The sequence below is a fragment of the Pituophis catenifer genome, unplaced genomic scaffold (genome assembly GCF_029215685.1).
Source record: "Pituophis catenifer annectens isolate HBS135680 unplaced genomic scaffold, rPitCat1.0.hap2 SCAF_2, whole genome shotgun sequence".
Classification (NCBI taxonomy): Eukaryota; Metazoa; Chordata; class Lepidosauria; order Squamata; family Colubridae; genus Pituophis; species Pituophis catenifer.
In genome coordinates, this window is record NW_027256882.1 from 32,874,558 (window position 1) to 32,897,584 (window position 23,027).

General features: G+C 48.3%; 1 protein-coding gene across 1 annotated transcript; it reads left to right on the forward strand.

The window, feature by feature from the left end:
* The first annotated feature begins 256 nt into the window (after positions 1 to 256).
* On the forward strand, positions 257 to 21,982 carry LOC139309320 (E3 ubiquitin-protein ligase TRIM39-like). Its single transcript, XM_070933375.1, has 7 exons — positions 257 to 670; positions 1,252 to 1,347; positions 5,291 to 5,521; positions 7,233 to 7,255; positions 18,488 to 18,606; positions 19,418 to 19,450; positions 21,339 to 21,982. Exons 1-7 carry the CDS (start codon positions 257 to 259, stop codon positions 21,851 to 21,853), a joined length of 1,431 nt encoding a protein of 476 aa, XP_070789476.1. The 3' UTR covers positions 21,854 to 21,982.
* Positions 21,983 to 23,027: the final 1,045 nt, after the last annotated feature.

A 23,027-nucleotide genomic window follows, 5' to 3' on the forward strand; every position in this document is an offset into this window, starting at 1 on the left:
AATTTTCCCTTTAACGAGCTGGTTGGGCTGAGAATAACTGATCGGGGCTCCGTCCTTTGAACTTTTCCTCCTCCCCAATTTCTTCCTTTTAAAATACTGTCCTTCTTCTTTTAGAAGCCAGCGAAGATGCCCTCAAGAGCAGCAACAATTCATTTTGGTTTCCCGTCTGGGCAGAGCCCAAAGGCAGTCAGCTGATTTAGAAGAAAAGAAGCAAAACTTAACTTTCTCTTTCTTTGTCCCAGCGGAGGAGGCGGCGATGGCGGCCGAAGCGCCCTTGCGGGATTTCTTGGAAGAAGCCACCTGCTCCATCTGCCTGGACTTTTTCCAGGACCCCGTGCTCATCCCCAAGTGCGGCCACAACTTCTGCCGGGGCTGCCTGACCCGCAGTTGGGGGGCGTCGGAATCGGAGGCTTCCTGCCCCCAATGCAGACAGACCTTCGCGCCCCGCAGCCTCCTCCGCAACAGGAAGCTGGCACGGATGGCTGAAGTGGCCGGGCGATGCGGAGGTCCTTGGGGCGAGGAAGGAGGGAGTTTCTGCCCGAAGCACCGGGAGCCCCTCAAGCTCTTCTGTAAGGACCACCAGACCCTCATCTGCTTGGTCTGTGACCGATCCAAAGAGCACGAGGGCCACTCGGTGATCCCTACGGAGGAGGCTTTCCAGGAATACCAGGTAGGAGTCAGCCAGGAGGAATCGCTGGGGAGGGGCATCCAGTGCCAGCCCTCACAGTCTTTGTAACCGTTTACTTGCTTCCTCCTGCTTTATCCCACCCCTTATTTCCCTGCCTGCAATTTTTAAAAAACAGGTTGACATTCCTGTTGTCACTGATCAAAATTCAGATGCTTGTCAACTGTCATATTATGTTGTCCTGGGCACTTGTGATCACTCTTTGCCACCTCCTGATAAACAAAGTCAATAGAGAAGCCAGATTTGCTTAATAGCTGTGTGACCAACCTGACAACTGCAATGATTCACTTAAGAACATTCGGAAGAAAGGTTGTAAAATGAGACAAAACTTCACTTAACTGTCTTGCTTAGTAACAGAAATTGCCTGTATGAAGAAATAGGCTCCCTTTGCCAGCTCCCTTTCCACATTTGCTCTAGAGCGAAATTGTCATGGTCACATGATCAAAATTTGGACGTTTGCCAACTGTCATGTATTTATGATGATTGAATATACTGTGTCTTCTAACTTGGTCTTCCCTCCAATGTAATTCTTTACAGAAAAGAAACTCAAAACTTGTATTTTTCAGATCAAGGTGGAGAATTGCCTGAAGGCTCAGAAGGAGCAGAAAGAAAAAATAGCTACATACGAAGGAGACACAGAGCAAAGAGTGCAGGAGATGCTTGTAAGTATTGATCCAATGGTTAGGAGCTTCAGAGCTAATAAGAAGGAGAAGCCCACCCGCCATCTTTAATAATAGGCAGCCTGTTTGTAAGTACAAGTTCTGACTGAAATTAATTCAAAGTTAAAGACTGTGTAGGGCACAGAAGTTGTTCTTAACATGGGGACTGAGATGTCATCATTGGCTGAATCTCAGTTGGGTTAAGTGCCCCTATCCCATGAGCTGTGTTTTATGCAATAGGTTTGGCTTGCTTAACCTAAAAAGAGGGGGTTATGGGGTTTTTTAAAATTGTCTTTGTGTAAATATTTAGGGGGGTTGGGGAAGGGGGAGGGGAGGGAGGGGTATAGGCCTGGCTCGTCACAGGGGCATAGAATGGGAGGCGGGGGCCGGGGTGTGGAGGAGCTCAGTGTTGATAGGGAGGGCGATCCCATTAAGGCCATAGGTGGGAGGGGCAGATATGGCGGGAGCAGGGGGCCACATCATATGGTGGGGGCACGCACCCGCTGTCTTCAAGCGGTGGCATGCCTCGGCCCCCAGGACTCTTCTCGTTCCCTGGGCTGTCCAGAGTTGTGGAGCCCGGGTCTTAGGCTGATGCTGTGCAACACTAGGTCTGTGGTTAATAAGCCCCCCCTCATTTGTGACCTTATTCAGGAGGGGGGCGCGGGCCTAGCAGGTATTACAGAGACCTGGTTGGGCCAAGGAGGGGGGTTCCCCTCGTAGAGATGTGCCTGCCAGGTTTCCGTGCATTTCATCAGCCAAGGGCCCAGGGCAGGGGTTGGGGGGTGGCAGTCGTTATAAAGGAAAGTCTTGATCCAAGGGAGGCCACTGTACCTCAGATAGCCGGATGGGAGTCTCCTGGTGAAATGGGGCCATGGGATGCAGGTGGGCCTGCTGTTCACGTACCTGGCTCCCTGCCACGTGACAGCGGGCCTTCCCGAGCTCCTCAACATTATTGCCGGGGTGGCGGTTGATACTCCCAGACTTTTGGTCATGGGGGATTTCAACTTGCCGTCTGCCAGTGAGGCGTCTGGGTTGGCTCAGGAGTTTATGGCTTCCATGACAGCCATGGACCTGACACAACTAATTCTTGGCCCTACTCATGTGGGAGGACACACTCTGGACTTGGTTTTTGTCTCTGGTCAGTGGTTGAATGGCCTAGATGTTGGGGATATAGTTATTGAACCCCTATCATTGTCGGACCATTCTCTCCTGAGGCTCGACTTTCTGACCACCGCACCCCACCGCAGGGAGGTGGAACCGACCAGGTGGTTCCACCCCAGGCCCCTGATGGATCCTGATAGGTTCCAGAGGGAGCTTGGGCCAGTTCCTGAAACTCTGGCTCACGACTCGGCAGAAGACCTGGTGGCCGCCTGGGATAGGACGGCCACCAGTGCTCTGGACCGAGTCGTGCCTTTGCGGCCTCTGACCTGGCACCAAGCCTGCCCGGCTCCTCGGTTCTCTGAGGAGTTGAGGGAGATGAAGCACCGGAAATGATGCCTAGAGAGTGGTTGGAGGGCTAGTCATTCTGAATCCGACCGAACACTAATTAGGTCTCATGTTAGGACCTATTTGGTGGCGATAAAAGCGGCAAAGTGTAATTACTTTTCCGCTCTTATTGCATCGGCAGATAACTGGAACCTATCCGGTTCCATCAAGCGCCTGGGGCGGAACCATCTTACCGGCTCCGCCTCCCTGCGGCGGGGTGTAGCGGTTCGAAGGTCGAGACGAAGGAGAGAGTGATCAGACCATGACAAGGGCTTGGTGACTATATCCCCTATCTCGAGATCACTCAACCACTGTCCAGAGACAAAAACCAGATCCAGCGTGTTTCCCCCCGTGTGGGTAGGGCCATGAATTAACTGGGTCAGGTCCATGGCTGTCATGGAAGCCATGAACTCCCGAGCCACCTCAGATGCCTCACCAACGAACGGCAAGTTGAAATCCCCCATGACCATAAGCCTAGGGGTCTCAACCGCCACCGTGGCGATGACACTGAGTAGCTCGGGCAGGGCTGCTGCCACATGGCAGGGAGCCAGGTATGTGATCAGCAAACCCATCTGAACCCCGTGGCCCCATTTCACAAGGAGGGATTCACAGCTGGCCGTCTGAGGAACAGTGGCCTCCCTCGGTCTCAGACCTTCGTTAATAATAACCGCTACCCCCCCCCGCCCCTACCCTGCAACCTCGGCTGATGGAATGCGCGGAAACCTGGTGGGCACATTTCAACAAGAGGGACCCCCCCTCTTGGCCCAACCAGGTTTCCGTAATACCTGCCAGGTCCGCTCCCCCCTCCTGAACAAGATCACAAATGAGGGGGGCTTTATTTACTACAGACCTGGCATTGCATAACATCAGACAGAGGCCAGGGCCCTGAGGATCTGCGCCACCTGGAAAACGAGTGGAGCTTTGGGGGCTCGAAGACAGCGGGCGCGCGCTCCCCTAACACGATATGGCCCCCTGCTCCCGCCATATCTACCCCTCCCACCCACAGTACTGATAGTAAAAACCTTATCTGGATGAACTTTATCCCCCCTCTTGACCCTGGGCCCCCCACCCCCCATGCCGTGCTCCACAGCCTTACCTGGCCCTCCCCTTAGTGGGTTATCCCCCATACCCACGGCCTTACTTCTGATCCACCCCTCCACCCCCGGAACCCCTTAAGACATTTGCTAAAACTTTATCTAAAAAACCCCTCAACCCCCTCTTCGTGACATGCCATCGCTGGCTATTGGGGGTGAATCTCTGACCTCCACATAGTGGGCTTGCAACTTGGGCGTCCTCCTGGACACACGGCTGTCTTTGGAAGAGCATATCACAGCCATGGCCAGGGGGGCTTTCTATCGGGTCTGCCTGATACGCCAGTTGCACCCCTTTCTGGATCGGGACTCCTTATGCACAGTCACCCATGCCCTCGTCACATCTCACCTGGACTACTGTAATGCTCTCTACATGGGGCTCCCCTTGAGATGCACCCAGAGGCTCCAGCTGGTCCAGAACGCGGCCGTGCGGGTGATTATGGGAGCAACATGGCGCTTCCACATAACATCTCTCCTGCGCAAGCTGCACTCACTCCCGCTGGTCTTCTGGGTGCACTTCAAGGTGTTGGTTCTCACCTTTAAAGCGCTCCATGGCATAGGACCAGAGTATTTGCGAGACCGCCTGCTGCTACCGATAACCTCCCACCGGCCAATACGCTCACACAGAGAGGGCCTCCTCAGGGTGCTGTCAGCCAAGCAATGTCGGCTGGCAGCCCCCAGGGGGAGAGCTTTCTCTGTGGGGCCACCCGCCCTGTGGAATGAGCTACCTCCTGGAATACGATTGATCCCGGACCTCCGTACTTTCCGTAAGGCCCTGAAGACTTATTTATTCCAACAAGCTGGCCTAGTTTAAATGGTTTTAATGGGAATTTTGTAAATTTTAGATTTGGGGTTTTAAATTGGGAATTTCTTCAATTTTGTAGATTTGGGGTTTTAAATTGGGAAGCCGACAATTTAATTTATTTTTCGTCTCTTAACTTTTGTATTATATGTATTTTAACTTTGGCTGTTCACCGCCCTGAGTCCCTTTTGGGAGAAGGGTGGTATATAAACTCGAATAAACTTAAATTTAAGCTTAAACTTAATAAATTAATGCAAATCGTATTTTATCATTGAAAAAATTGTGAACACAAACATTTTTATGTCTACTTTTTTGAAATCCCTGATTGCTAAGAAAATTTTCATGAGAGATCATTTAAACTGGAGCCTTTTTTTTTCTTTTTAGAAACTTTTCCCCCTTGCGTTTTTTAATGTCAAAAGGGTTTTTTCCTCCCTAGGAAATTCTCCCACCTCACTTTTGGATTCTTCAAAGAATCCATTTAATTATCATGACAAAATTAAAATTATTAAATAAAATAATTAAAATGAAATAAAATTATGCCATTTGCTTTTTCTCTTTCTTGTTCTAGGATCGCATCGACAAAGTGAAAAAAAGTGTAATGGCTGAATTCAGAGAGCTACAACTCTGGTTAGAAGCACAGGAGAAGCTTCTATTGACTAAAATGGAACAAACGGAGAAGGATATTATGGCAAGAAAGGAGAAGGGTTTGGCCAAGCACATGAAAGAACTGGGCTCTCTTGACCATCTCATCCAGGAGATAGAAGAGAAGCTTCAGCAGCCAGCCAGCAAACTCTTACAGGTCAGGTTGTATCATAGAGATCATAGAATCCTAGGGCTGGAAGGGACCTTGGAGGTCTTCTCTGCCCAAGGCAGAGTCCTTATTCCATCTGGAACAAATCTATTATTGGAAGCCTCCAGTGATGGATCACCCAGAACTCTGGGAGGGAAGCTGTTCCACTGATAAATACTTCTCACTGTCAGGAAATTCTTTTGTATTTTAGGTTGGATCTCTTTGTGATGAGTTTTCACCCCGTGCCTCTTGTCCTGCCTTCAGGTGCTACGGAGACTAAATCATGCCCTTTTCTCTATGACAGCCTTCCAAGTATTGGAAGATGTCTGTAGGGTCTCCCCTAAGCCTTCTCTTTGTTAGGCTGAGTCCCCTTTGCCATTCATTGTACAGTTTGGCCTCCAGAGCCCTTATCACCTTTATTGCTCCTCTCTGTCTCAGCATTTTTTTGGTATCATGGTGTACCAAAGATGAAATGGAATAGCCTGCTTTAGCCCCTCCCCAGAATACTCTTTTTGACTCTTCCCTTCCCCCTCCCCAGAAATTTAATTGAAATTATAATAGTGAAAAGTACCAATGGAAATAAAGAAAATAGGGAAACGGAGAAAGATAAGAATGGGAAAGAAGTTTCAGATAAAGGGAAAACAAAACATTTTCAGCACAGCAAAATACAAAATAAAATGACAGCCTCAAGTTTTTATTTTTTATATTTTCTCATTATTATCCATGTGTATAAAAACAGATTAGTCTAATAAGAAAAATCTAGTATCAGGAGTTCCTTTTTTTCTATCTCAAGCACAAAGTTTAGAAGCAGCTTCCAAGTAGAAAAAAGGGGTCATATCTAATTAAAGCAGTCAATTTTGTCATTTTTTCTAGCTCCATCACTTTTTCCATCCATTCTTCTGTTGTGGAGATTGATATATTTTTCCATGTCTGCATGTAGGATTCTGGCTGCATTTGACAAAGTTCAAAATCTTTTTTTCAAGTCCTCATTTAGTAAAGGTTTTGACTCTTTCTATGGAAAGGAACGGTCACTAAATGAACTATTTAGTCAAGGACTACCTGTAATGGCTTAAATTAGGGATACATAATTTGATACAGAAAAAGCAGGCCATACATTAAGCAGGAATTCAAAGTACTGGTCACTGTCTCTATATTCTTCACAATTTGAGGTTCCTATCCCCTATTAGAGGATGTGGTGGTGGGTGTTCTTTGTAGGGTCTCCCCTTCCCCTTAATCTCCAGGCGAGGAGAAACCCAACACTGATGACTTTCCACAAAGTATTATAACCACCTGGATTTTCCAAAGTGCCTTCATTCTGGAAGCATAAATGCAGGGCATTTTTTTATTCTATTGACGCACTATTTTGTTTTTCAAATGGTCTTTTCTTTTTGCTATTATGTGTTATATATATATATATATATATATATATATATATATATATATATATATATATATATATGTTCTGTAATTGTGTTGAATTCAACTGGGGTATAATTTTTCTTAGGCAAAAAAGTAAAAACAATACCTCTCCAAAAGAGGTTGAACAGCTGAGGAAAAAACAGCAATGGGATTTTTTTTTCTTTAAAAAAATGGAAGTATTTTAGGGGTCTGTTAGTGTCTGGTTGTCCAGAGGTTTCACTCATTTGTTTTGTAAATGTAAGAATTTAATTTTCTGCCTAGGAAATGGCTCCTTTCAATGCTTTGTCTCTCTTTGTTTTAGGACATTGGAAGCATCTTGAAGAAGTAAGTAAATCCACCCTTTTCTTTACTGTCTCAGAGATCAGCAGCTCCTCCAACAGTTTTCCTAATTTGGAAAGTTCTGTTTGTATTTAGCAGTATTTCATACTGTATTTCAGGGCTTTTTAGATATTTGTTCAGACAACCTCAACACAATATAATTAGCAATATTGGATATGATCAATTATTGTTGGTTGCATAGTCAGCCAGATGTTTAGACTGAATTTGGCCATTTTACCTGCCTATTGAATCTTTTCCAAGAGACAGATGTTTGATGGTTTTAAAGGTATTGTAGGATGTAAACTGTTCCAAGTAATGCAACTATCATAAATACATGCCAGTTGCCAAGCACCAGAACAGGGATTGTGACAGATGTTACCTGCTATTTCATTGCATTACCTTTAAGTTTAAGGTTAAGTTTACTTTGTGTCATTACATCAAAATTAAATGCCATCTTCAGTGTACATCCTACATAAGAAAACTATCAATAATAATAATAAAACAAAATCAAATCCTTCACATTCTACACAATTAAATTGAAAACCTGTGATACTGTATTAGTATACAGTAGAATTCAACATAGTTACCGCTCTGGGATAGAAGCTGTTTTTCAGCCTATTTATCCTTATTTTTGTTTACCGTCTGCCAGATGGCAATAGTTCAACAAAAGGGGTGCCCAGGATGAGATGGATCTTTAAGAACGGTTTGAACTTTCTTAAGGCAGCGGGAGCTATAAAGCTCTTCCAAGGAGGGGAGGGGGCAACCAGTGATCCTCTGGGCAATGATCTTAACACTCTGGAGCGCTGTCCTATCTGCCACGGTGCAATTGGCAAACCATACACAGGTGCAGTAAGTTAAGATACTTTCTATAGTGCAGCAGTAGAAGGTCACCTGCAGTTTTTCATTCGGTTGTTTTTTCCTGAGTAGTCTCAAGTATTATATTCTCTGCTGGGCCCTTTTGACAGTGCTGTAATGTGAGCACCCGAGGTCAGATCCTCTTTTATGATAATGCCCCAAAACCTAAAACTGGCCACTTGCTCCACGTGGTCTCCATTGATAAGCGAGGGCTGGATATCTGATCTGTTCCTTCTGTAGTCCACTATAAACTCCTTGGTCTTATTGGTGGTAAGGACCAAATTATTGTCTCCACACAGTGAAAGCAACTGGTCCACCTCATCTCGATAGGCAGACTCATCCCCCTTGGAGATGAGTCCTACCATTGTTGTATCATCTGAAAGTCCAAGGTCCTTAAGTTTAGATAGACACTACTCTATGTGGAAGAATTGTGTTAAATGCAGAAGTAAAATCCATCAAAATCAGTTTGAATGTTATATCCATCGTCTAATTACCTACGTCACCCATAGTAGTCATGTGTCATCAGTCATTTGGTAAGATACAATCCATTGATTTGGCCAAGAGATTCACAAGAATTTTCAAGAGTAGGGAGCCTCAAAACTGAAACTTAGTGGCCTTTACTAGATCTCTCCTTGAACTTGACGAAGGTGGATGAGTGCAGTTCTGGATCAGGATCCACTGAGTCTCACATGGTGCCCATATTTGAATAGCTAGCCAGAGAAATGACTGAAGCCATGGAATCAGGGCCCTTCTCAGTCAACAGGAGTGCTGATTTCCCACCAGCTTACCAGGTACTTTAGATCCGAGGATGGGGCAACACAAGAAAATTTATTTTATTTTATTTCGAATTGATATACAGCACCTTCTCCCAAGGCACTCAGGGCAATGTACAGCTAGATAAAAATATACAATACAAACATTAAAAAACAATATAAATGATATATATTAATTTGGCCCCAATTTAAGATAACAAACCAATTAAAAATTAAAAATATGTTAAAAAATATGTTAAGCCAGCCTGGCTTGCTGAAAAAAGAAAGTTTTAAGGGCACGGCGGAAGGCACCGAGGTCTTGGATTTTCCTTATCTCTGGGGGCAGCTGATTCCAGAGGGTGGGTGCCCCCACAGAGAAGTCCCTCCCCCTGGGGGTCGCCAGCCTACATTGTTTGGCTGATGACACCCCGAGGAGGCCCTCTCTGTGGGAGCGCATAGGTCGGTGGGAGGTCACCAGTAGCAGCAGGTGGTCTCGAAGATAACTAGGTCCTATGCCATGGAGCGCTTTAAAGGTGGTAACCAATACCTTGAAGCGCACCCAGAAGACCACTGGGAGCCAGTGCATCTCACGCAGGAGCGGTGTTATGTGGGAGTGCCAGGCGGCTCCCGTAATTACCCGCGTGGCCACATTTTGGACCAGTTGGAGCCTCCGGGTGCTCCTCAAGGGGAGCCCCATGTAGAGAGTGTTGCAGTAATCCAGGCGCGAGGTGACGAGAGCCTGAGTGACTGGGCACAGGGAATCCCGATCAAGAAAGGGCCGCAACTGGCAAATCAGGCGAACCTGACAGAAGGTCCCCCTGGCTACAGCCGTCAGATGTTCCTCCAAGGACAGCTGCATATCCAGGAGGACTCCCAGATTGCGTGCCCTCTCCGTGGGGGCCAAAGACTTGCCCCCAATACTCAGTGATGGAGTCAACTGACTATATCGGGATGCCAGGAGCCACAGCCACTCAGTCTTGGAAGGGTTGAGCTTGAGCCTGTTCCTCCCCATCCAGATCCGCACAGCCTCCAGGCACTGGGACATCACTTCAAGGGCATCGTTGGGGTGGCCTGGGGTGGAGATGTACAGCTGGGTATCATCAGCGTACTGATGGTACTTCACCCCAAAGCCACGGATAATCTCACCCAGCGGCTTCACATAAATGTTGAACAGAAGGGGCAAGAGGACGACCCCTGAGGCACTCCACAAATGAGAGGCCTCGAGGTCGACCTCTGCCCCCCTGTCAACATGAACTGCGACCAGTCTGAGAGAAAGGAGGAGACTTTGGTGCTCCTCATCCCCAACTCTTCCAACCGGTGCAGCATGATACTATGGTCCATGGTATCAAAAGCCGCTGAGAGGTCTAACAGGGCCAGAACAGAGGGGCAACCCCTGTCCCGAGCCCTCCAGAGATCATCTACCAACGCGACCAATGCCATTTCCGTGCTGTGCCCAGACCTGGAACCTGACTGGAACAGATCTAGATAAGATGTTTCCTCCAGGAATTGTGGAAACTGTCGCGCAACCACACTCTCAACAACCTTCGCAACAAAGCGAAGTTTGGAGACACGACGATAGTTGGCTAATACTGCCGGGTCCAGGGAAGGCTTCTTGAGGAGAGGCTTCACCACCGCCTCTTTAAAGGCAGTGGGGAAGTGACCCTCACTCAACGAAGCATTGATAATTCCCTGGAGCCAGCCTCGTGTAACCTCCCGGGAAGCCAGTACTAACTAGGAGGGACACGGGTCCAGTAAACATGTGGCCGCACTAAGTCTCCCCAAAATCCTGTCCACATCATCAGGAGTCACAGAGTCAAACTCTTCCCAGATAACGTTCTCAAGACAATTCCTCATCACCCTGCCTGAATCTACCCAGTCAGAGTCCAAATCCCCCCGGAGCTGAGTGATTTTGTCATATAGGTATTGTCCGAAATCCTTGGCCCTGTCTTCCAGGGGGTCCTCCCGCACTCCCGGATGGAGCAAGGAGCGGGTCACCCTGAACAGGGCAGCCGGACAATTCTCTGATGACGCAATAAGAGCGGAAAAGTAATTACACTTTGCCGATTTTATCGCCACTAAGTAGGTCTTAATATGCGACCTTAACAGTGTTCAGTCAGATTCAGCGAGACTGGCCCTCCAACCGCTCTCCAGCGTCTTTTCCAGCGCTTCATCTCCCTCAGTTCCTCGGTAAACCAAGGAGCCATGAGGGATCGGCACCGGGTCAGAGGCCGCAAAGGCACGACTCGATCCAAGGCCCTACCAGCCGCTCGATCCCAAGCAGCTACCAGGTCCTCGGCCGAGTCATGTGCCAGATCCTCAGGAAGTGGCCCAAGCTCCATCTGGAACCTATCAGGATCCATCAGGCGCCTGGGGCGGACCCATCTTGTTGGCTCCGCCACCCTGCGGCGGGGTGTAGCGGTTCGAAGGTTCAGGCGAAGGAGCGAATGGTCTGACCATGACAAGGGTTCCATGTCTATATCCCCTATAACAAGACCACTCAACCACTGGCCAGAGACAAAAATCAAGTCCAGAGTGTGACCCCCCCCCCCGTGGATGGGGCCATGAACTAACTGGGTCAGGTCCATGGCCGTCATGGAAACCATGAACTCCCGAGCCATCTCAGACGTTTCACCAACAGATGGCAAGTCTCAGGTTAACCGTGCGAGATGCAATCAAGACATAGCAGCACCCCTTTCAGCTCTTTTTGGCACGCTGGTTTATTCCCGTCCGTGGACGGCTACACGCTGTGACTCATAAAGACGAATGAAATCAGCGCTACAGTGTAGTAGAAACGGGCGTTTATATAGCCCTCCCTTCTCATTAACCCTTTTAAACTGCGCCCCCGTTTATCACCACACCCTTGTTAGCACGGAAGCGTCTCGGCTGGTTCTCGAAGGTGCTGGTTGCAGCATCATTTGGAGACGTCCTAATCCCGTCGCACCCGATACCACCTCCCCTCGCCCCGCAGACAGCCGCCTGCACCCAGTGCCACCACCACCAAGTATGTATATATCCCTCGATGCTTTCAACAAGCGTTAGCGGTGTCGAGCAGGTTGCTAGGCTCGACAGGCAGTTCCCCTTTCACCAAGTGTCCTTCTGTAAGAGACAAATTACACATATTATTAGATTGTTGTGGTTTGTGAGGATATAGTTTATGAAACCGTCGAACTATACGACTCGTGTTCATATTGCTCTGCGGTATCCAGGAAGCTTCCTCTATTGGATAGCCCTTTCATTTAACCAGGTAATGGAGGACCCCTCATTTCCATCTAGAGTCTAGGATGTCATCAACCTCGTAATGGGCCTCTGTAATTGGACCAGGACGTTCAAATGTTTGGGTGTGGGTGGCGGGTTTGAGAAGACTACTATGAAATATGGGGTGGATCTTCCCCAGTAATGGAGGTAACTTTAGAACCACAGTCACAGGATTTATTGTCCTCATCACTGGGAATGGGCCTAAATATTTTGGTCCCAGTTTCCTACTAGGAAGTCGTAGTTTGATGTACTTGGTGGAGAGATATACCATGTCCCCCACCTTAAAAGGTTGGAATGATGCATGTTTTCTATCCGCCTGGGTTTTGTATGCAATAACAGATTTATCCAATGCCTCCCTGACCTGGGGCCGTACTGTCCTTATTCTGTTGGACCACTCTTGGGGCATTGTGGTAGCTGTTGATGAATGACTCAATTCAGGTATTGCTACGAAGTCCTGTCCCATCACCACCCGGAAAGGGGTAAGACCCGTACTGCTATGAACCGTGTTATTATAGGCGACCTCTGCAAAGGGCAAGAGTGATGACCACTCGGTCTGTTGATATGAAACATAGCAACGGAGGTATTGCTCTATCATTGCGTTTGCTCTTTCTGCAGCCCCGTTGGTACTGGGGTGGAACGCCGAACTAAGTCCTTGTGTTGACCCAATAGCTGAGAGGAAGTTTTTCCAAAAGCGAGCAGTAAACTGCACCCCTCTATCAGATATAATACGGTGGGGCACCCCATGTAGCCGGTATATGTGCTGTACAAACAATTTAGATAACCTACAAGCTGACAGCAAACCCTGGCAAGGAATGAAGTGAGCTTGTTTAGAGAACAAATCAATAACAGTCCAGATAACTGTGTTCCCATTGCTGTCTGGTAGGTCAACTATAAAATCCATCCCTATTTCCTCCCACGGTTGGGTAGGGGTGGCTACAGTCTGTAACAACCCTAATGGTTTTCCAGGGTGGGACTTGGCTTTGGCGCAGACAGAACAGTTTTGTGTATATGTTTCTACATCTTTCCTCATATGAGGCCACCAAAACTGCTGCCTTGTTAGGTGTAGTGTTTTGAGGAAACCATAATGGCCAGCCACTTTATTGTCATGGCATCGGTGTAACACTAAGCCCCGAACCCCTTCAGGCACATATATCTTGTCCCCTTTCCATGAGACCCCGTCTCTGTGCATGAGCAGATGTTTGTTTTCTCCAAATCACTTATCAGTATTTAACTCTCTTTGCATCAACTCTTTCCACTTTGTCGAGGACTCCGTTGTTACGGCTGCTACAGTTCCCCTATCCTTGCCTGGTATCATAGCTTGCACTACCTCGTCCCTTTTGCTTTGGAACTGGGGCATCTGAGACAGAGCATCGGCCAGGAAATTCTTGCCTCTGGGCACGTATTTTAATGTGAACCGGAATCGCTGGAAGTGATGAGCCCAACGGACCTGTTTGGGGGACAGCCTTCTGGGTGTTTGCAACACTATAAGGTTGCGGTGATCCGTACACACCTCAAACAGCACCTGCGCTCCCTCCAATAGATGTCTCCAGGTGAGGAGAGCCCAACGGACAGCAAACGCCTCCTTTTCCCAGATAGCCCAGCCCCTCTCCGTGGAACTGAACTTTTTTGAGGTGTATGCACAAGGGTGTAACTGACCTTGGACATCAGTCTGCAATAACACGGCACCTACTGCAACGTCACTGGCATCTACTTGTACTATGAACTGTTTCGCCTGGTCAGGATGCTGCAAAATGGGTGCCTCTGCGAACTGGCGCTTCAGGGTTTCGAACGCCACTTGGCACTCCAGTGTCCAAGCCAAACGATGGCCCGGTCGCTGAGGCCCCTCCCCCTTTGTCCGTAGTAAGTTTGTTAAGGGCAAAGCAATTTGCGCGAATGTTGGGATGAACTGACGATAAAAGTTGGTGAAGCCAAGGAAGCTTTGTAATTGCTTTCTAGTCGTCGGGGCTACCCAGTCTAATACTCTTTTTACTTTTGCAGGATCCATAGCTATGCCATCCTTAGATATTCTATATCCCAAATAGTCTAGTTCTGTGCGATGGAATTCGCACTTGGATACCTTAACGTACAGTTGAGCTTGTAATAACCGTTCCAACACCTGGCGTACCAACACGATATGTTCCTCCATAGACTTGGTGTATATCAAAATATCGTCTAAATACACCAATACCCCTTGGTATAAATAATCGTGTACCACCTCATTGATTAGTTGCATAAAGACCGCGGGAGCGCCTTGTAACTCGAAAGGCATAACACAAAACTTATAACTGCCCAACGGGCAGTTAAACGTGGTCTTCCACTCATCGCCTTGTTTCACTCGTACCCTTTAGTAGGCCTCCCGCAAGTCCAATTTCGTAAAATATTTGCCGGTCGCCAAAGCAGCGAGTAGATCTTTCATTAACGGCAACGGATACACCGGTTCCACACTCACTGCATTTAAGCCCCGGTAGTCTACACATAAACGAAGGCCCCCCATCCTTCTTCTCCCTGAACAGAACCGGAGCAGCCATACGTGACCAACTGGGTTGTATGAATCCCCGAGCTAGGTTTTTATCGATGTATTTCCATAACTCTTCCACCTCCCGTGGAGTCATGGCGTACATGCGTGGCTTTAGGAGCTTCACCCCGGGTATTAGCTCAATAGCACAATCAGTGGGTCGGTGTGGGGGTAGCGAGTCGCACTCTTTCTCGTCAAACACTGCTGCCAAGTCCCCATAAATGGCAGGTACACCAATGGGACATGTATTGCTATCTATCCCCAAAGCCACCCCTTGCTCTTTTGGGATCTTCTGGATATCCGGGTCTGGACCTAGTGGCAAACGGAGTTTCCTGAAGTCCCCTTCCCACCAGATCGTGGGTTTCCATTTGTCTAGCCAGGCCAGACCCAGGATAACAGGCTCGATCATCGTATCCACCACCACAAATCGTATATACTCCCAATGGGCCCCTATTTCCATCTTTACCAACTCTGTGACCTGGGTTACTAGGGCCCCCCCTAACGTGGACCCATCCATTTGTTCGAACGTTATCGGGGGTTTCAGTGATCGTAACTGGATACCCAAACGGGTGGCTACAGCACGTCTCATCAAGCATTGTGTACATCCAGAATCAATAAGGGCCTCGTGTTGTACCCATCCCGCCCCCTTTAATGGGATTAGTGTGATGGGTATGAGGAAGGGACGAATGGGCTCACTTACCATCAGGTCACTGGTATCCTCATCCTCATCGCTATCAGCCACTACCATGGGGACTACACCAGGGAGTATAGCAGGACCCGGTCCCCCTCTGGTGGTTCCAGTTGGACTCTGTCCTTGCTGCGACAGGGCTCTAGTTTTCTCCGGAGATGGTCGCCCACGAGGCTTCCCACTGGTTGTTGGAACATTTGGCCCAGGTGGTTGAACCAGTGGCCACGGGCACTCCAGAGCCCTATGGCCGGGCTGGTTGCATCAGAAACAGCGTAATGGTCGGTGTGTGGAGTCAGCCACACGGGGATCGAGCTCCCCTCTCCCTACTGCTCTGACGGGAGCCGGTTGGTCTGGCTGGCGTCGGATGGGGATCGCGCTCACAGCACCCTTCACCCGAAACTCTCTCAATCCCACGTCCAGGTCGATGGCCGCTTTACACCACTCGGACAGGCGGGGTGGCATGCCCCGATATACGCAGGCTTGTCTTAGTTCACGATCCAAGCCAAGATGGAATTGATGAACAAGCATGCATTCGGGCCAACCCCTCACCCTCCCTGCGAGCCGACGGAACTCCTTTACGTATTCCTTTGCTGGACGTCCCCGTTGTTTCAGGGCTACGAGCTCCCCCTCGGCCACCTGGGTTCGTGTATCATCCTCAAACCGCACCCTGAGTCCTTCCAGGAACAGACCAATATCAGTGAGCTCTCGAGCATGATCATTGTGAAGGTCCGCTACCCAGTCAGCAGCTTCCCCTGTTAAGGTTGTTGTTATGGCGACTACCATGGACCACTGGGTTGGATATAGGTGCCCATATAGGTCGAGGTAGCTAAGTACCTGGCTCAGGAACAGGGCCACACGGTCTGGGTTGCCATCGAACGTGGTCTGCAGGGGGGGCGGTCCCCAGACCGGTTGGGGCCCCCACACCCCAGCCTGCCCAACCGGCATAGCTGGATAAGCCATCGGTCCAGCGGTCGGAGCCGTACGTGGGCCTGAAGGGCCCCGCACTGAGCCAGACGCTGTCCCTGTAGCCACGCCTCCCAATGGCCCAAATGGCTGAGTTGTAGCAGACTGGGTAGCCGGGGGTCGGGTATCACTTTAGGAGGGACCCAACCGCAGCTTGGGGCTAGCCAATCGAAACCTAGTCTCTGTCCCTGCGGAAGACGCTGGCCAGCCTGGGCTGGGCTCCGCCCCCGCCATCCATGGTTGCCAGGACTGCGCATCCCGGAAGCTAGCTTCCCCAAAACGCTCTCGAAGGACTTCTATAGTTGAGTGGCCCAAACCTGTTGAATAACTCCATTCCCCATCATCATCATCCACCCAACGACGCTCTCTCCAGCGGTGGAAACGTTCGCTGTAAGGGAGCGATGCTTGGCCTTTCGGGGCTTCTATCGGGGCTGCCAAGGCAGGACTCTGCCACCACTCCCCCAACTCCGTCGGGGAGGGGGGCCTCCTCTTTGCCGTGACAGCATTCTTCCCCTCCTCTCCCTGGCTGCGAGTTCGGCAGCGCTCTTTCGGACGAACCGCAGGTGGATCTTCAGCTGGCCTTTCTCCCGATGCCGGTGAGTCCTCCTCCTCTGAGGGCGGTGTTGCAGCGGTGGTTGGGTCCACCCCCTCCACCATCCCGCTGAAGCAAGTATTAAGAGCAGCGCCGATTTCCTCTCAGGTTGACCGTGCGAGACGCAATCAAAACATAGCAGCACCCCTTTCAGCTCTTTTTGGCACGCTGGTTGATTCGCGTCCGTGGACGGCTACACGCTGTGACTCGTAAAGACGAATGAAATCGGCACTACAGTGTAGTAGAAACGGGCGTTTATATAGCCCTCCCTTCTCATTAACCCTTTTAAACCGCGCCCCCGTTTATCACCACACCCTTGTTAGCGTGGAAGCATCTCAGCTGATTCTCGAAGGTGCTGGTTGCAGCGTCATTTGGAGACGTCCTAATCCCGTCGCACCCGATACCACCTCCCCTCACCCCGCAGACGGCCGCCTGCACCCAGTGCCACCACCACCACCAAGTATGTATATGTCCCTCGATGCTTTCAACAAGCGTTAGCGGTGTCGAGCAGGTTGCTAGGCTCGACAGCAAGTTGAAATCACCCATGACCATAAGCCTAGGGGTCTCAAGCGCCACCACGGCTGAGTAGCTACTGAGTAGTAACTGCCACCGTGACAATCAATGAGTTAATAGCTGGCCATCAACACCCCACTTAACAACTAAAAGCCACACACAACCAGGCACCACATAAATACAATGCATAGTACAGCCCAGTGCATACATTCTGGAGAGAGAGAGAGAGAGAGAGAGAGAGGTTCCCTGAGGATGGGCTCCAGCACAAGTCTGAAAGCTCAGAAGGCAAAACCTCTGGTGACCAACTCAGATTGGATCCTGTAGCTAGCCAATCCTCAAGCACCATCTGATGGTTTAGAAAGCTTCTTCTATTGGCAGGTTAATAACGGTTGCAGGAACTGTGCATGGCTAGTCTAGTGAAGAGAAGAACCAGGGGAGACATGATAACAGTCTTTATTTTATTTATTTTATTAGTTCGATTTATATGCCGCCCTTATATGCAGTCCGGAGACTCAGGGCGGCTTACAATGCATTAAGCCATAGCCTTCATACTTTTGTATATACCTGCTTAGTAGGGCTTTTGCCCACCCCCCCAGCGGTGTTCTTTTTTATATAAAGTCAGCTTATTGCCCCCACAATCTGGGTCCTCATTTTACCTACCTCGAAAGGATGGAAGGCTGAGTCAACCTTGAGCCTGGTGAGATTTGAACTCGCAATAATTGCAGGCAGCTGGCAACTAAGTGCTACTTTAACAGCACTTAGTCCACTGCGCCACCAAGGCTCTTGTCTTCCAATATTTGAGGGGCTGCCACAGGCAGGAGGGGGTCAACCTGAAGGCCAGACAAGGAATAATGGATGGAAACTGATCAAGGAGGGATTCAACCTAGAAATAAGAGAACAATTCTGACTGAGGAGAACCATTGGAACAGCTTTGCCTTCAGACGTTCTGAAAGCTTCATCACTGGAAGCTTTCAAGAAGAGGCCCGACTGCATCTGTCAGAATCTGAGTAGGGTCTCCTGCTTGGGGTTTGGTGGTTTGTGTGTTGGACTAGATGACCTACAAGGTCCCTTCCAAGTCTGTTGTTCTGCTATTTTGTCTTGCCAGATACCAGGCTAAGGAAACATATGAGAATCCGGTGGATTTACTTCTAGAACCGAAGTGGACAATCTGGGATTACGGTGATATGACTGAGCTTCTGAAAAGCACCATGAAAAAACTGAGAGGTAAAAAACAGCCGCTGGGGTTTTACCCTGGATGACATTTTGAGCATCCAAGAGAGATTCTGGGTCAGTGTCACATGGATCAAAGAGGGATCAATTTCAGGATCAGCGTCTCAGTTATGATTGTAAGACGAGGCTAGCTGTAGTCTTCGTAGCCCAAACCCAAATGCACTGATTACTGGGAAAGCAGAATAAGTTTCCACTAAGTATAATGGAATATATGCAGGTAGTTCTTGACTTACGACCTCAGTTGAGCTGTAAATTTCTGTTGCTAAGCAAGGCAGTTGCTAAGTTATCTGTGTCCCATTTTACGAACTTTTTTTGCCAGAGTTATTCAGAAAATCAGGACAGTTAAATGAATCACGGTTGATAAATGAGTTTGGATTCCCCCATTGACTTTGCATGTGAGAAGCTCCCCAGGAAGGTTGAAGAGGACAATCCCAGAATCATGGGATGCTTCAACCATCGTAAATAAAAGCTGGTCTCCAAGTGCCCAAATTTTGATCACGTGACTGGGGAGGCTGCAACAGTGATCAGTGTGAGAACCAGTCCTAAAGCACGTTTGTGAGTCACTAGTGCTTCACTACAGAAATAGTTGTAAGTTGAGGACTACCTGTATACGGAATGTATAGTGGAATATATTTATACCTGATGGAATATATATAGCCACCAATGACATTCTGGCTTGTAGCTTTCCCTATTCCTTATTTCCTGATCTGAGTCCAAGGAAAGCAAACCAGGGAATCTGAGGGAGGCCCTTCTGTTGCTCCAATTCCAGGGATGAGATGCTGAATTCCTCCCTTTTCTTCCCCAGATACTCTGGAAAGTGGACTTCAACTACAGGAAGGTAAATATGAGTTATAGGAATTGGATTTCCTTGCTATTTTAAGCTCTGATGCAGTGAAGAGAAACATAATAGATGAAAAAGAAAAATATAGGATTAATTACTATATAAGACTATGATGATCCAGTAAACTTTAATGATTATATGATTTATGAACTATTACTTGCCATTTATATGTACAATATTAGGTAATGCAGAGGAGAAAAATTCGTTGTGTGTCTGATCACATTTGGCCAAATAAAGTGGTTGTTCTGTTCTGTTCTGTTCTACTCCTGCTCCGCTCTGTTCCGTTCTATCCATACCATATTTTTTGGAGTGTAAGACGAACCTTTCCCCCCATAAAAGAGGCTGAAAATTTGGGTGCAACTTATACTCCGTATGTAGCTTTTTGGAAGCTTTTTTCAGCCCTACCGAGGCACTAATGAAGCACTAGCAAGCAATCTTCCCAGCTTTGCCTGCGCCCTCAACTCCCGAGTGAAGCGGTCTCCCTGCTTTGCTCCGACTCTCAGCTGTTCTTTAGAAGCTTTTTTCAGCCCTAACCAGGTACCAGCCGAGTGAAGCTTTGCCTGCTTTTCTCATTGCTGCTTCCTTTCAGCTGTGCCTTAGAAGCCGTTTTTTATCCCCAAGCAGGGGATAAAAAGCCAGCAAACTAATGTGCTGAAGCTGACCAGACTAAGGACGATAGCCAGATGAATACCTGGTAGGCAGATTTTTTTTTCCTATTTTCCTCCCCAAAAACTAAGCTGTGTCTTATACTCCGGTGCGTCGTATACTCCGAAAAATACGGTAATCTAAAAAACTGAAGTCAATCTTGGTGTAAAATGAAATATTTGGATAAATGGGAAAATATGGACTGGGAGTGAAAGCAATCTTGAATTCCTACCAAGCTAATAACATCCCCTTGATTTTACTGCCTGACTATAAGTTGGTGAGAGACCAGGTCTTTGGGAGCAGAGAAATTAGGTCCTTTGGGTCAAAGCAAATAGCAAAGTTGGAGCATCAGGGTTGCCTCCACTCTGTGGGCCATCAGACTGATGAAAGCAGAGGTTTCCTGTATAAGATCCTCCCCTTTTGTACATCCCTGTGATACCCTGATGCTCGTAGAGAAAAAGACGGAGCCTCCTCCCATCCCATCATGTGTCCTAAGTTACCTCTGGGGGATCCTTCTGATTTTTACCAGTTCAGAATTGAAACATGGCAGCCTCTTGCTCTGCCTGATGTTCTGGAAGAGGTGGAGCGCTATGAAGTGTTTCAAGGACTTGGGCATTGTGAGACTTGTGGACTTCAGTTCCCAGAATCCCCCATCCAGGATGGTGAAGCTGGACGGTAATCAGCAGAGTGGCGGCCACATGGGAGACTAGAGACTAGGGGAATTGACCAGTGGAGCCAAGAGACGAAGAGTTGAGGGGAGGAGCCAAAAGCTGTACAGGTAGTCAACGTATCCTGAAGGTGTGCAGCTTAGTGGCAGCTGAAGGGGAGACAGATGGACTGGAAGATGGTGAAGGCAACCTAAGTGAATGGAAGGAGAAGGCCAGAGGAGCGCTGAAGAGGCCGGCAGTTAACAGAGGATGGGACTAAGACAGTGGGAGAGCCCGAGTGCTTGGAGAAAAGGGAGCAGAGGGACCTGGACAATAGCAGCCCCTTCAGCCATTGGAATTCTGTTAGTTGAAGTCCACAAGTCTTACAGTTGCCAAAGTTGGAGGACTCTTGACCAGGCAATGCTTAGGTGTTGTTTAAAAAAACAATGAGTCTTCCAGTCCTGGGGGGGTGGGTGTTTGGAAGCTGAACTCCATTCACACAAGAGGGTTAAACTCTTGGGGTTGAAGACAGAAACCAGGCCTGCAGCTGAAGCTCTTGTTTTTTTCCTTCCTTCTTCTCTTCCCCCTTACAGAGAATGTAACTCTGGATCCACACACAGCCCTTCCTGAACTCTTTGAAGTCTCCCAAGATCGGAAAAGTGTCAAAGGAGTTAAGCCAGTTAAAGGAAAATATCCTGTCTCAGACCCCAAGATATTTGTACATTATGCTTATCTCCTTGGCTGCCAGAAGTTCTCCACAGGGAGACATTTCTGGGAAGTTATTGTAGGAGGTACAGGAGGATGGAGTGTAGGGGTTGCCAGCAAACCACTGAACGTAACAAATGTTGATGGGGAGATCAGGCGCTGGAGGTTTCGGAAATGTGAAGGGAAATACTGGGCCATATCTCCATCAAAATGCTCTCAACTGGTCCTGACTGAGGAGCCCACGAGGATCCGCATCTCGCTCAACTGCGAAGGGGGACAAGTGAGCTTTTTTGATGCCAGCACAGCAACTCTGCTCCATACATTCTCAGACGCTTCCTTGGTTGGAGAGACCCTTCTGCCCTATTTCTGTTTGACTGAGGGCACCTGCATGACACTCCCCTAAAAGAAGAGATAACCATAAACAAAAATTTGGAAAAATCCCTATTTGCCAAGCAGGGATCTCCGAAAGCCTTTAAAGCAGAGATTCCTTAGCTTTTTGCTACTTCAGCTTCCTTTATTGTTCTATGCCACCCTGGTCAGTCAATCTGTCATTATAAAGGAATAACCTGATGATCATTTCTATTTGTCTGGATAAAAAAAAAAAATGAAGTGTCCTAGGATCTTTTTCGGCTTTAGCATCATGTGTTCAGGTGCATCAGTATTAAAGATACCTTACAGCTAAGCCTGTCAATCATGATTTTATATGTCTGTTACAGCTCTTCATCCCATTTATGGATCATGCTTGTTTGTTTAGTGTTAGTTGCAATCAATGATTGTGTAGGTGTCCATAACTCCGTATATTCTATAATCATCCCCTTCTTTTTTTCTTTCCTTCCCCCTTTTTTCCTCCAGTTTCCTTTTAACACATAATTGTCATAATCCAAGGAACCCTAGCAGGGCTTCAGCAAGTATTACACTCGATATAAGCTTTATAGCCTCACAGGTATAGGAGGAGGAAGATGCGTTGGATATGTTTGCCACCTTGAGTTATTTGTAAAAATAATAAAGGCGAGATAAAAATAAATAAGGGGAGTGAAACTTAACTCTGTTATGGTGACTTTGAATGCTGACAGCAGATCTCTGGAACCCCTCAAAGCATCTAAAGAACTGAAGATTGACAAGCTGCTGTTGGCAAAGGAGCAAATGAGGAATCCTAATGAACATACCTAATACAGGTAGTCCTGGACTTACAATTGAGCCCCAAATTTCTGCTCCCAAGTGAGACCGCAGTTAAGTGAGCTTTGCCCCATTTTAACTCTCACGGGGGAAGAAGGGAATGAAAAGGAGGAGGTTTGGGCAGGAAAAAGGAGGGGAGCAGTGGATAGAGAGAGAGGGCGAGAGGGACAGGTGGGTCTCTTTGGGGGCAAACCTGAGGGAGAAGGGAGAGAAGGGAAGTGGGGCCTCCTGGCTCACCTGGCCTCCACCCCACCAAGTGAGGGGGGGAAGCGACATATGAGGACGGGTTGAGGAAAGGGAGAGAAAGGAGTGGGGGGAAAGTAGGGAAAAGTGTGTGAGGAAAGGTTGAGGAAGGAGGAGGAGGAAGGAGATGGAGAGAAAGGGAGGCAGGCAGGGGAATC

Excerpts from the sequence above, each read along its gene's own strand:
- LOC139309320 (XM_070933375.1), top strand. The coding sequence starts at position 257 with ATGGCGGCCGAAGCGCCCTTGCGGGATTTCTTGGAAGAAGCCACCTGC. Across the intron at positions 5,522-7,232 it reads CAGCCAGCAAACTCTTACAG|GACATTGGAAGCATCTTGAA; the intron begins GTCAGGTTGTAT and ends TCTTTGTTTTAG. Across the intron at positions 7,256-18,487 it reads ATTGGAAGCATCTTGAAGAA|ATACCAGGCTAAGGAAACAT; the intron begins GTAAGTAAATCC and ends TTGTCTTGCCAG.